Source organism: Diplotaxodon limnothrissa, linkage group LG22, assembly GCF_057381915.1.
Source record: "Diplotaxodon limnothrissa isolate DT_005_m linkage group LG22, D_limnothrissa_male_GT1.1, whole genome shotgun sequence".
In the NCBI taxonomy this organism is placed as follows: domain Eukaryota; kingdom Metazoa; phylum Chordata; class Actinopteri; order Cichliformes; family Cichlidae; genus Diplotaxodon; species Diplotaxodon limnothrissa.
Genome location: NC_140616.1, coordinates 25,240,903 through 25,254,485, shown reverse-complemented (window position 1 = coordinate 25,254,485; position 13,583 = coordinate 25,240,903). Strand labels below are relative to the sequence as shown.

The following is a 13,583-nucleotide window of genomic DNA, read 5'->3' as shown; positions in this document are numbered from 1 at the left end:
GGTGCGGTTAGGAAATAATGATGGTCAACAGTTGGCACCTCCCTTTTCATAGAGGCAAGTAATGTTTTCTATACAAGCCAGAAAACATGCCTTATCATACTGTAAAGATCAGCACATTAAAGGATCTTTCAGACAGGAAGTGGGATGTGCTGCGATGACTATTAGGATTTTATACTCGTCGTGCGGTGCCTCACAAATGGCAAAGTTCACATCAAATTGATGTCATATTCACTGTTGTTACCTACCTCTTAATTTTTTATAACATGGCATGTTGTGGTCACTGGTCACCAAGCCCTGCCTGTACAACATAATTAAATCTCTTGCTCATGGCCTTCCCGTCTACTTGGATGCATATCACATACAAGTCAAACATGGCCGCAGTCAAAGTTCAGCTGCAGCACACATAAATGCTCTTTAGCCGGCGCACTTATGCTGCACTTTACTTAATGCAGTGCAAACACATTATTGCAAGCCACAGAAAAGAATGGGCTTCAGAGTGCAGCACACAACTGCAGTTTTCAGCACTTTACAGCTCCTGGTACAAACAATTGCTTTGGCAGGTGTGTTTGTTAAAGAGTTTCGTAGTATTTGAAAAACAGTTCAGAGCTCAAAAACAAAAGTTTTGTCACATTTTCAGTCGATGTAAAAATTGTGCACATGAGCAAAATTTTGACACAAATGGAACCTCATACTCTCGGGGTGAAACAGGCAGCCTGCTGTGCCTCTTCTTTCCCCCTGCACAGTGTTTATTAATAGACATAAACAGACCCGGGGTAGTCATGGTCACGCATAGCAGCACAGTGACTGAGTGAGAGGAGGCTGGGTCAACTGTCTTTATCCCCCCTCCTCTCTCGGTTCATCTGTACTCGCTGCTCCCGCTCATTCTTTAACACTCACTTTACTTTTGTCGTTTGAACCAGAGCGCCTTGATTTTATTCTTGCTCAGCAGATTCATCATCGGAATACAGCAGGAAGGCAGAAAAAAGGAATCATATGTTGAGAAGTAAGTTCTTGTGATGGTTTAAATTAATTATACGTTCATGAACTTTCTGTTGTTGTTCATAATGCAGTTTTTTATTTTTACTGTGGCCTTTTGCTTAACTGATAAGTAAATGTTTTTGTGTAAGATGGACATCAGGCGCATGCTGGTGCTGTCTCTGGGTGTTGTGCCTTATCCCAGCACCTGTCCTGCAGTGAGACAGCTGGTCCCTGTCATATCTTCTACTGAGCTTTGTTCTGTTAGCAGTCAAACGTGTCAAAGAAAGAACAACAAAATGTAGCTTCTAAAATATGCTCATTAATTACATGAAATGACCTAGTTAAATACAAGCACAAGAGTTCTAGCTTGATTCTTTGCTTTTTTTAGTTGGTTTCAAACCAAGAAACAGCATCTATCACATGGATCTTGTCTCTCTTGTCTCAAATCTCTACCCGATGACATTATTGGGTCAATTTGATCAATTTACCCTTGGGGAGTATCTGGCTAGTCTTGGCAAACACCTCAAAGGGTACAGTTACAGCTGCATTATTCACCAGGGGAGACTCCAAGTGCCCATCCATCGACAGGGACAATGACATGTTATGATAATCTGCTTGCTGGTGTAATCTCTGTAATGCCACTTGCTGGAACTTCAGATGAAAACTGTCTGTGTGTGTTTATATCACTAGAGGTTTTGTGTTCATTGAATGCATACTTGTCTGAGGTGTGTTTGACCGTGGCCATGCACTGAATTGGTGCCCGTGGCACCTAGCCTAAGGGAGCAGCTGTCAAAAACATACCCTGCTAAACCATGCCTCCACATGCCCACATGTGCTAATGACATCAGCATAGCTTGCAAGTCCAGCCAAAACATTAACCCAGCCCCTATTGTATGCTCACATGTTATCATTTTAAGCCAGACCTAATATATAGCTAAGAGGCCTGAGACTGCCTAACGTATTCATCTGGTTTAACAGGCCTTTCTGAAGGGGACTTCTACATCAAAACGGGCAACGGGAATTAGGCCAAACAGATGGATGACCTAGATGATAACATTTCATCCTCTGGTTTTGAGCCACTCTTCATTAAGGAAGAGGAGGGGAATCCAGAGAGATCCCTCATGGAACAAGGAGAATGCAATACAAACCTCCATGACCTCACCTTCACAGGCGCACAGCTAAAGCAATCAGCTTTGATAAAGCCATACCTCCAGGAGATGGATGACTTACTGAAGAGCTGTGAAGAGCTCACCGGTATTTCATTTGGCTCTCAGTACTCAGCAAATTATACTGAAACAAATCTGAATGAATCCAGTCATGGTCAGGCAAAAGAGGAAGTAACAGTGGAAAAGTGTGGAGAAGCATGGAAACACCCCCAAGCCTATCTTTCAACTAGCTACATTGACACACACATAGATGGGACCAGTGCCGAAGAAAAGCCTGCCCAGGGCCAATCGCATTGCATGGGAACTGTCATCGACAGGTGTGGCGTGACCACAGAACGCTGTCGCCAGGCAGAAATGCCTCTGACATCAGCAGGTAACAAACTGAGCAAAACCATGGTGGAGTATGAAGGCCAGCTGCTGGGGATGCTAGCCATGCTGGAGGGCTGTATGGAAGAAACTGGCATGGATTTTGAACCCCAAGAGTGGGTTACAGATGAAAGCCAAGAATATGTACACATCAACAAGAACCCTCAGCTTTATAGAGGCACAACACTGGTGCCCATTCAGCAAGAGAGGCTATTAAAGACGGAGAGCCAGCCAATGCAATTGGACTCCTGGGAAGAAGGTCAAGTTTCCAAGGACACCGGGAAAAGAATGACAGCAGGTTCAGCAACACATGGCAGCCAGCACAAAGATTTGTCTGGCCATGACATGATGGGTGAGCTCTCTGTGGACCGATCAGAAAGCCCAGGTCATCTAAAAACAGACAAGGTGTTCGGCTTTTCAGAGACACCCATAGATACTACAAAAGAGAACACGATGTACTGCGAGGGAATGAAGCCTGGACATATATTTGATGAAAGCACAGAAACAACAGGAGATGTGATTGAGATTGATGTAGATGCCAATGAACTCCTGTCTGAGAAGACAGAAGAACTCAAGAGAGACACCTTAGATCTGGGATCTAGTGTGACAGAATTAGAGGCCTTGGGGACTCAGATGGAGGACTGCATTGAAGGGGTACAGCGATTACAGAAGAGGAGGAAGGAGCTGCTGGTAGAGGTGCTGTGCCTGAGAGGGGAAATGGGCCAAGGGGCAAGTGAGGAGGAGGAGGAGGAGGAGCCGCCGATTGATAACAAAGTGGCAGACCTGATGAATGTGCTCAAAAAAGAACAAGAAGGCAGAAGGGGAGAAAGAAAGAGGGAGAGAGAGATCCTCAGGGAGGAGAGGGCAGAGGAGGAAAGAAGGATGTGGAAGGTGAACCTGGAGAGACACGGGCTACAAGATGAGCTTAGAAAGCTGAAGAGGAGGCTATTTGCAATGGCGAGGGGCTGCGCCCACAGCCAGGCAGCTCTGAACAACCAGCGCCGTGAAGTGGAGATACTAAAGAGAGAAGAGGTAAGAACATAATTACATTTCCATCCATCATGCATTTCCAACCATTCATTCATCTTCTTCTAAATGAATTTCTTCCAGGAGAAGCTGAAGTCCTTGGTGCTCCAGCTGATAGAAGAGGGCTGCCAGCTCAGGCTGGCCCAACAACAACAGCTCTCAGTAGTAAGAGCGAAGCTCCAGGAACAGAGCTCCAGTCAGACTACCAACACTGCAGAGGAGCTGACTGAATGCAGGAGGCATTCATGTGGGGACATACAGCAGTATGTGGAGGGTGGCCTGAAAGCATTGGAGGACAGGTGCAGTCAGTGGAATCACCAAAACATGTGTTTTTCTTCCTTTTGACACACACAGACATTTGGTAGTGCTGTAGTTTTAAGACATAAAAACCCACTGACACAGTGTTACAGCTATAAAACACTAAAGCTTTCTCTGATTTGCTTGTCCAGGTATGAGCCCATTTTGCTTGCACTGTTGAAGAGAAGAGAGGCAACAGCTGGCGCAATCGTTAAAGCCAAAGAGCAGGCCCAGGAGCTGAGAGCCCAGCTGAGACCTCTGATGGAGGAGATAGAAAAACTGAAGCTGCAGAGGGCTTGTTTGGAGGAGAAACTCAATCTAATCCACATGCAAAGAAGAGAAAACGTGGGGCAGTACAAGGTAACCAAGGTGACTGAGGAAAAAGTAGGGCATGACGACAAAAACACTGACATTATGCCTGCCTCTCAGGAGACGGTGCACTGTCTGGAGGAGAGCAGCAGAGAACTGAAGACTGAGTTACAGATTCAGAAGCGAAAAACCAAAGAGATCAAGGAGTTGAGAGATAGCCTTAACGAGCAGCTCCTACTTTACAGGTAATCCGTTCATCAAGTCTGTACCACACCTTTAAACCTTTAAGCCTGTAACTAGATTGTTTTTCTTTACAGAAATGCCATTCAGGACCATAACATGGGTGACAATGAGGAGGAAACATGACTGTTCTTCACACAAAATGAGCTTGTGTTTTAGGAAACATAGTAAACTAAAGGTTTGATCAGTGCACTTTAACACATATAAACATACATGCTGTTATAGGACAAAACCAAGACAATCTTTTTTTTTGTAAAGATAAACTAGACTGCAGCTTGTAGGAAAGTTTTTGTTATGAATAAACGCAGTGTGTTCTTTGTAATCTAAGTGCCACTGATGAGTTAATGTCTGTCTCTGAAGAGCAGACTGAATTTCTTGTACTTATAAGGCCAACGTGCCTGAAGAACTAAACACTGGGACACAGACGAACAGGGTGAGTAAGCCTCAGAGACGGGAAAAAGTACCAAAACATCACAACACAAAAGAGGCCTGAGCAAAGTGTGACGAAGCATCATCAACTCTTTCACTAAAATGATTAAAAACTGTGACTGCTCACGTTTGACAAGGAGACAATCCTCATTTTCACAGAATTACAGGCATAGTGGATGTTAAACATGCAAAATATTAAACATGCAAAAAACGTTTGTGGCTGAAGGAGAATAAACTATGCTGTACCATGAGTACCAAAATGAATCAAATAATATATCAATAATTTAGTGTCATTAAATGTATGGCTTAAATAAACTTAAATATCTATTCATGTCACTTTAAAATTTTATGATTTTAATTAATGACATTTCATTTTAAAAAACTAATCAATCATGTTTAATTGTTTAATGAGGGATTTATTTCATTCATTTTGGCACTTGTGGCCCTCCATACAGTAACTTTTCACCCTGAAAAGCAAAAACCTGCATTTCTTTAAATGGCCAGCAGAGGGCGATGACTCTGAAGACTTCTGGCTTTATCTGTGTGGAATTAGGCCTCTACTCCTCTGCTTTATGGTCCAGATAAACAGTCTGCTAACACTCAGTTACTATTTTGAGGTCATAAAGAATCAAAGTTCATTTTGTTAATAAATTAGGGTGACTGTAAGGGTCAGAAAGGAGTGTCCAGTGCAGTCAGTGCTCATAGACCAACAACCTGTCTATCACAAGTCATTGCTTGTCATTTCCAGTAAAAAAACAAAACAAAAAACATAACAGGATGAAAATGACAACAGTACCTTCTAAATCTCTCTTCTATAATCATCTGTAGTCCACAAAAACCAGAGCAACAAGATTTCAGGAACGTTACTTCAAGAAAGTCACATTCAATGCCACTGTTCTGTGGACTGCGTCAAATTCTAGCTGGCATTTTACTTAACGTTGTAACATAATCACTTTTAATTGTTCAATAACACTTTATTAGGGAAAGAAAGCATTTACAATATAGCATTGTACAAGGAAGAGCCAGTTAATTACAAAAATACAGATTATACATAAGTGCATTGAAAAAAACAATAAAGAAATAAAAATGAAAAAAGTGAAATTCTTGAGGCAGTAAGTTACTAAAACGAGTCACTTTCAGTGTCCCAAAACAAGCCAGCGCTACATTTAGTCACACTGTGTTCTTAGCATTTAGTGTCCCGATGGAAGCGGAGCAGGATGGCGGAGTAGCTGAGTGGAACTATTTGTGATCAGGCTTGTAGGTGAATGCACACGACACGTGGAGGTGTTACGCGGTAGCTTCACTTTCCATTGTACCCTCAGGTTCTTCATCATTGTAGATGTTCTCAGCCTACACGGACAAATCAGTGTCAGTTATTCAGACTCAAAAATATTAGCTGTGAGAAAACCTTTAGTAAAAATATGTCTAAATAAATAAAATAATTGGCAGATGGAACAACACACTCACAAAAAGCATTAAAAATCGTATGGTACAAGGCAGAGGGATTGAAAGCTAACATGTGGTCACAGCTGTCTTACCATTTGCCACACTTGCATAATGTTGTCCTCAGACACAGAACAGGTGACCCAGGGTTCATTGGGGTTCCAGGAAAAGTCAGAGATCTTGGCTGTGTGGCCTCCGTGGATAAACTAGTAAAGAGAAGAGAAGCTTCAAGTTTCGGCATACATCAATGCAAGATGGCGACACTTCTACAGACTTCAGCGAGTCTCACCAGAAGCTCAGGCGGGCCGTCCTCTGCATCTTCTGGAGACTGCTCCTCGCCAATTTTACTACAGAAGAAGAAATGAGAGTTAAACTTTATACAAGGCAATGTCACTACACTGTGCCACACATTTCCGGGGTCAACTAAGTCTTTAAAGCCATCTGTTTTAAGAAGGTCTTATCAAATAATTGTGTACCTGAGATCCCAGACATTGAGGCGGCGATCTGTTCCACTAGATGCTAATACGGTTTCATTATGAGGTGACCACTGAACCTAAAACAGAATTTAAGGCGCTGAAGGTGAAAAGCAATTAACGCAGGTCATTCATTCATCATAAAAGTAAATCTTTGAGTTACTGTCTGTGTGATTCACTGCTTTGGAATTACAAGAACGTCTTGGCATCTGCATCGGAATGATCATCAGGAATATTAATAATAATCAAAATGCAGAAGTGTATATTGAAACCCACACAGCCACTATTTTCTCAACAAGAACACTGATATCAGCAGCAAAGTCATTGCTGTCGTAGTTTAACGCCGAGCTGAGCCATTACACAGCAAAAAGCAAAGAAGCGGTGCTCTGACCAAGACGGTGAGTTTGGGTGGAGTTTTTCTACAGTCCACAACAGCAACGCGTCTTATTGTAATCGAGATTAAAAGCCTCACAGGTAAGAGAACTAGCAGCAGTACTTGATCAAACCAACATGTTTGCTCAACGAGCTCAGAGGTGAAGAAAAGCATTTTTCCAGTTTCTCCCAGCCACTGAAGTTTGTTTGTAGGATACAAACAAAAACAAAAGCTGCAGAAGTTAAAATATATTATTTAGACAGACTGCTAACTTACTTTAATATTTAAATTTACCAAACCTGCTGCAGGCTGAAGGCAGCAGGTTGAGTCAAAAGAGGCATATACTACATAAGATTTATTTCAGTGCTTTATTTTAAAATTTAAATCAGTATAAAATATACAAAATTATATCACTGCACCACTAGATACTGTCCTTATTTCAGTACAATTTCATTCATATAAAGAAACATCTTACCTGAAAGATCTCATCTTTGTGCGACTCAAAGGAATGTAGCTTTAGCTTCAGGTTTCTCAAGTCCCAAAGAGCCACGGTCTGTGGGCGGCACAGATATAGATTAAAACATGCCTGCAACATTTTCGGCAACAACACTGCAGTTACAAAACTAACAATACCATGAGGATTATTTAGTCAACAGTTACAAAATGCACTCAGTTAAAAGTCCTGCTGTTAATAAAACAATACCAATTAAAAAGTGTTGGAATATTATATCACCTTGTCTGCTGAGCCGGTGGCAACGATGAACTCGCTGAAAGGGTTAAATGACAAACAGTTGACCTCTGCTGTGTGGGCCTCCACTGCATGGCTGGCATTGGAGGTATTGTTTGAACGAGTGTCCCAACTTAAAGGACAAGACACAGGGTGACGCTCATCCTTTTGCTGCATTTGAAAAAAACTGTAAGTGTGCTTCACCTGCGCGTGGTATTTGACTGAGAGCCTTACATCATAAGCTTCTGGTCGTCTGCTACAGATCCAAAGAGCGACTCGTGAAGCAGATGCCAAGAGACGTCTTCAACCACAGCACTGTGACCGGTAAAGACCGTCTTTGCATTTACTATCCTGCCCTCCTTGGGAACAGCACTGATGTCCCACAGACAGATTGTCTAAGGGACAAAAGCACATCAAACCTCATGTTTGCACTTCAGTTTTGTAAAAACGTAGTCAAATTGGAAAATGATTGTTAACAGCAGGTTTTTGGCAGTGCACATTTTTTAATACCTTCCTGACATTTCATTAAGGTCAGTTTCTGACAGCATTTGTGGAAAAACATTTAGACAGAAGTCATTGTAGTTATGAATGTAAAGCAGGGGTGGGCAACTCCAGGCCTCGAGGGCCGGTGTCTCGAGGGCAGGTTTTAGATGAGTCCTTGAACCAACACAGCTGATTTAAATGGCTAAATTAGCTCCTGAAGTTCTCCAGAGGCCTGGTAATGAACTAATCATGTGATTCAGGTGTGTTGACCAAAGGTGAGATCTAAAACTTGCAGGACACCGGCCCTCGGGGCCTGGAATTGCCCACCCCTGATGTAAAGCATGGGTCTCAAACTCCAGTCCTTGGCTGTGTCCCAATTACCGGTAAGAGACTGCACGCTTGAAGGACGCATTTTAAGTGCGGTTACGTCACCGCCACGCGACGACGGCTGTCCCAATTCGAAGTGTGCTTCAAATGCATACTCCAAATGCGCCGTCCATTTCCCCAAATATCAAGCGTGGTCCGGTGCACGATTCGTGGTCCCATATATCCCACAATTCATAGCGCGGCGGTGGGTGTGGATAATTTTGCCGCAAAATGCGGCAGACGCGAGCGGCTGAAGAGGTTTTTTTTTTTTCTTCCAAACTTTATTGAAACCATAAAGCGAACAGTCAGTCATTCCAGTTCAGTTTGTACAGTAGACATACAAGGCAAATAAGAGTAACAATATACAGTACAATGAAATAAGAAGGATAAATAAAGGATAAAAAAAAAAAAGGGGGGGATGTGACAGACTTCATAACAACTTTGTATTTGAAAGTTGTGACAGCTCATTCGTTGAACATTGCTGAACGAATTTCAATCAATGATAAACCTTTTTTATTGGAAGTTAATTTAAGAGAGTTTAAGTAATATTCAATTTCAATCAAAAACAAATTAAATGATGGGATTGAGTTTTGAAATTTACATTTATGTATGTGGAATTTCCCTAATAAGATGGAGCGGCCAAAGAGTGAACTGTCAAAAGTACTGAATATGACGATCGATAGATAGATCGATATACACACACATCTCATAATATTCTGACAATACTATAATATTGGCCATATTATATTTACATCACCACAGTGAGTTGACTTTAGTCTCATGAACAACATTAACTAATTGTTATTTACTAACTAATCTTAAATGACTGTTCAGCACAGAAATGAAGCCCAATAATCATGTTTTACAGTCCCGTGGTCTCAGCCTCAGATACTCAACTAATCAAAGGGATGTCATGACAAAAATGAATGACTAACAAAACATTTTCTCCTTCATTTCTGTCAAACAACGCTGTATGTAACGTGTCTCGCGGTTAGTATCATGGTTGCTAGGCAACCTGAACAGCACGACGAAGCGTATACCGTCCCATTTCACAAGCCTCTCACTTCCACACTTCTCGTACGCACCGTACGTAGTGCGCGTACTTCAAGCGTGCAGTCTCTTACTTGGGACACAGCCCTTGAGGGCCGGTGTTCCTGTTGCAAACACACCTGAATAAAATTAGTAGCTCATTAGTGAGAATATAGAACTCACCTGCATGCTAAATTTAAGTAAATGTAAGTGTTTGGAAAAATGAACTTCTAAAAGTACTTTTATTGCACCATGTTCATTCACTCACAAGCTGCTGTAACATGAATCAAACGGCTGAATTTCCACCTCAGCATGCAGTCTAAAAGTTGCATAGTCTTGCTAATGACTTTAATTAATTGTATTCAGGCGTGTTGCAACAGGGACACGTAGAAAAGTTGCAGGACACCGGCCCTTGAGGACTGGAGTTTGAGACCCCTGATGTAAAGGATCAGCTGAGTAAATGATTTAATTCACCAGCTGGCATCAGAAATGCTAGTTCAATAACCTAATCGTAGAAATAATGCTCTGTGATAACTACAGTAATAGAAGCTGCAAATGAACAAAGCTGAGAGCAGTTTAATAGTTAAATTACGAGCATTTCCATGTGCACGTCACACAGACAACTCGAGGGATTGGAACCAAACAGTGAATGCAAGCGGTCATGAAGGCTGAAGTCGGCCCACCAAAATATCTGTGTGTGACTTTTTTGGCAAAGCAGTTTACTTTTATTTATGGTACTGGAAATATAGTGATTGAAACTAATATAACAAATCTGTAAAAATAGCCCTAGTTGGAAATATCTGCTGCTAAAAATTAAAAACAGAAAAATATTTAGCACCATTTCTTCATAAAACAAGAACTACTTCCTCTTACGTGATCATCTGACGCACTAAGAAGAGCTCCTGACAGATTTGAATTCCAGGATAGACCATAGCCTTCTTTCTTGTGGCCTCTGAGACGCAGATCAGGGCGACACACTCCTGGAGTATCTAAAGACGACATAATAAAATCAACTGTCAATTCAGAGACACTGGAAGAGAGGTGCGAGTCTAAAAGAACTGAACAGACAAGTTTGTTTTTGACTAGCGATTCTGTACGCCCAGTATTTATGTTTTGATGAAGTTGTATAATTGTTTTAATACCAGCAAGCTACCAATCACAATCCAGTTTTTCATAACGTACTCAAGAACATGCCATCTTCAGCGGTGTGTTGTGCTTTGTGTGATTGTTGCACCTGGCTTTGAGGGATGCTTGGTGTAATCAAACACCAGCACATCTGAGGTGGGGGTCTTAGTGGCAATGATGCAGGGGTTCTGGGGCATATAGCGGGCACGGTTCACTTCTCCTTCGTGATTGATCCTGATTTCAATCTCAATCTTGCCGTTTACTGAGCCAAAGCCTCCAAACTCTTCAGGGAAATATAGAGAAATATGTTTGCAAGCTGTGAGTATATAAAATATGAAGTGAATGCATTATACATTCTCTCTTTATCAATATACCCACCTCCTTTGTCACTGTCGTAGTGCGAGGTGTCAAACTGGGCATCATCATTGGGCAGCTGCACGCTAGCAATAACCAGGTGATTCTGCTCATCAGACGTGTGAGTGCCCAAAATGAGCCTGTGTACGCTGTAATCCTTTCCCTCGGGCCTGGTAGGGAGAAAAAAAAAAAAAAAAAAGGTTTAATGCATTAATACCACTTTCTTGCATGTTTGAGATATATTACTGGTCAAATGTGTAAGCGCTTCCACCTTGAGACGTCAGGTAACCACTGAACAGTCAGGCTGGGCCACTCTAAGGCATGGGTCATAACCAGGTCGTAAAGAAAGGGGGTGTTTTTCTTCCAGATCTTGTACTCTTCATTGATGACCCTCTCCTCCAACGCATCATCAAAAGCACCAGCTGGAAGACAAAGTGGTCACAGAACCAGTATTGATAATTGGCCACACAGTAATACTGTAACTAAATAAAAAGTACAAATACCTGTCAGATATATCCATAGCTTTCACTAACTCAAGCTGTTAGTTTATACTAGATTTATTTCTGTTACAGTTAATCGAATAGAATAACCCTGTAATTGTCCCACAAGGGGAAATTTGGGTGTAACAGCAGCAAGAAAGACACATATACAAACAAACACAAGACACAGAACAGAAACATACACAATTTTTACATATTTACATCAAGGACAATTGTTACCAAAAACAGAGTACTGTACCGTTATTAAATTAAATAAAATTAAATAAAGTTAAGAGGCAAACCCTGGTTATAGTGTGAATCGGTTGATAAAATAGAGGTTTACATCAGCGCTGTCACTTGCACTATGTTTGTTGGGAGCGGTTTTGATTGTATAGTCTGACAGCTGCAGGGAGGAAGGACCTGCAGAAGCGCTCCTTCATGCATCGAGGATGCAGCAGTCTGTCACTGAAGGAGCTCTGCAGTTAAGCAACATTTACATGCATGGGGTGGGAGACTGTCCATCAGAGATGTTATTTTGGCAGAGTCCTTCTGTCCCCAACCACCTGTACTGGGTCCAGGGTGCATCCCAGAACAGAGCTGACCTTCCTAATGAGTTTATCCAACCTCTTCCTCTCAGCTGCCGATAAACTGCTGCTCCAACATACCACACTGTAAAAAATGACGGATGCCACCACAGAGTCATAGGTCTTTAAAAGCGCCCCCCGGACTCCAAATGACCTCAGCCGCCTCAGCAGGTCGAGTCTGCTCTGACCCTTCCTGTAAAGTTCATCAGTGTTGTGGCTCCAGTCTAGTTTATTATTCAGGTGAAACGGCAACAACCTTTAAAAGTTGGTCTTTACAGTCAACAAATTTCGCTATCAAGTGATTTGACTGTTAACGTGACAAGGCCTAGGTATTTATCAGTGTTATGAGAAACTTCTCATTGTTCCCGCACCTTGCTACAGCGTTAGCATTACCATAAGACGTGAACTCATTTCTTCACCTCTGCCCGGTATTCACACACAAATTACCCCAACTTTCAGAGACTGTGCCCAAACAATAACTGAGCTTTGACATCAGTAAAGTTCACCTTCACACTCTTAAATTACCCCCGCTTGTGTTGACTGTTATAGAGTAAAACACAAGAGCTACGGGCAGCTTGCCCTAGCTGCCACCTAAGCTAACCTGACAACTAGCTGAGGGGCATCAAACAGAATCGTTTCTTTTTGCTGACAACTAAAGTACTCACTCTACCTTCCTTGTCTGACATCATGTTTCTCCCACGTAGCTGACAGAAAACTGAAAGCTGAAGTGTGGTTAAGGTGTAGAGCCCCTTGAGCCTCGTCCAAGCTGGTCCTCCGGTGTGCCTGCAGACCCCCGGTACCGTTTAAACCACGGGAGTACAACGGCACGCTAAGAACTAGCTAACCGAGCAGCCGACTGTGAGAGACGTGGGTGCATTCGCGCGCTCAGTACAAAGAGGGGCGTCTTCCCACCAATTACGGCGCAGCACCTGTGCGCGTGGCTATCGCAGACTCCGGTGCAGCTGCAAGTAATTTCGATGGCAACCTAGAGCACCAGCCATAGCAAATAGGAACAATGACACTATTTTTACGTCAAAGCACGCACACCAGACACGAATACTGAGAAAACTAATGTATTGTTATCCTTACTAAAATATACTGTTACAAACTGGACGTTATGAAGGTAAACACCACCCGTGTGCTTATTGTGTTTCTTGGCATTTCTGTGGACTTTGGCAGAGGCACACCAGGTAGAAAACTTTATCGTTGTTGTTCTTCTGAAGGCTTCGTTTGCGGGGTTTTTTTTTTTTTTATAATTAAAATGTAATTTTAAGGTCATAAACAAATGTCGCTTTAACCGCCTGTGGTGCCCATATAATGCTGGTGACAGAATGAA

General features: G+C 42.3%; 2 protein-coding genes across 2 annotated transcripts; one reads left to right on the top strand and one right to left on the bottom strand.

Annotated features, from left to right (window-relative positions):
* The first annotated feature begins 884 nt into the window (after nt 1-884).
* sync (syncoilin, intermediate filament protein) lies at nt 885-5,121 on the top strand. Its single transcript, XM_085345949.1, has 6 exons — nt 885-1,003; nt 1,957-3,542; nt 3,621-3,835; nt 3,986-4,193; nt 4,263-4,387; nt 4,460-5,121. The coding sequence occupies exons 2-6, from the start codon at nt 2,013-2,015 to the stop codon at nt 4,506-4,508; spliced, it is 2,127 nt and encodes a 708-aa protein (XP_085202075.1). The 5' UTR covers nt 885-1,003; nt 1,957-2,012; the 3' UTR covers nt 4,509-5,121.
* A 977-nt stretch (nt 5,122-6,098) lies between these two features.
* On the bottom strand, nt 6,099-12,936 carry rbbp4 (retinoblastoma binding protein 4). The gene is made up of 12 exons (XM_085345950.1): nt 12,918-12,936; nt 11,456-11,606; nt 11,209-11,354; nt 10,940-11,113; nt 10,579-10,694; nt 8,062-8,222; nt 7,834-7,960; nt 7,576-7,653; nt 6,731-6,807; nt 6,544-6,601; nt 6,350-6,460; nt 6,099-6,161 (listed from the first exon to the last, which is right to left on the bottom strand). Exons 1-12 carry the CDS (start codon nt 12,934-12,936, stop codon nt 6,099-6,101), a joined length of 1,281 nt encoding a protein of 426 aa, XP_085202076.1.
* Nucleotides 12,937-13,583: the final 647 nt, after the last annotated feature.

Bases quoted from the DNA above. Each gene is read 5' to 3' on its own strand.
- rbbp4 (XM_085345950.1), bottom strand. The intron at 11,355-11,455 runs GTGGAAGCGCTT...TCTCCCTACCAG, and splicing joins TGGTTACCTGACGTCTCAAG to GCCCGAGGGAAAGGATTACA. The intron at 6,808-7,575 runs GTAAGATGTTTC...ATTCTGTTTTAG, and splicing joins ACAAAGATGAGATCTTTCAG to GTTCAGTGGTCACCTCATAA.
- sync (XM_085345949.1), top strand. From the start codon at position 2,013: ATGGATGACCTAGATGATAACATTTCATCCTCTGGTTTTGAGCCACTC. The intron at 3,543-3,620 runs GTAAGAACATAA...AATTTCTTCCAG, and splicing joins AGATACTAAAGAGAGAAGAG to GAGAAGCTGAAGTCCTTGGT. The intron at 4,388-4,459 runs GTAATCCGTTCA...TTTTCTTTACAG, and splicing joins GAGCAGCTCCTACTTTACAG to AAATGCCATTCAGGACCATA.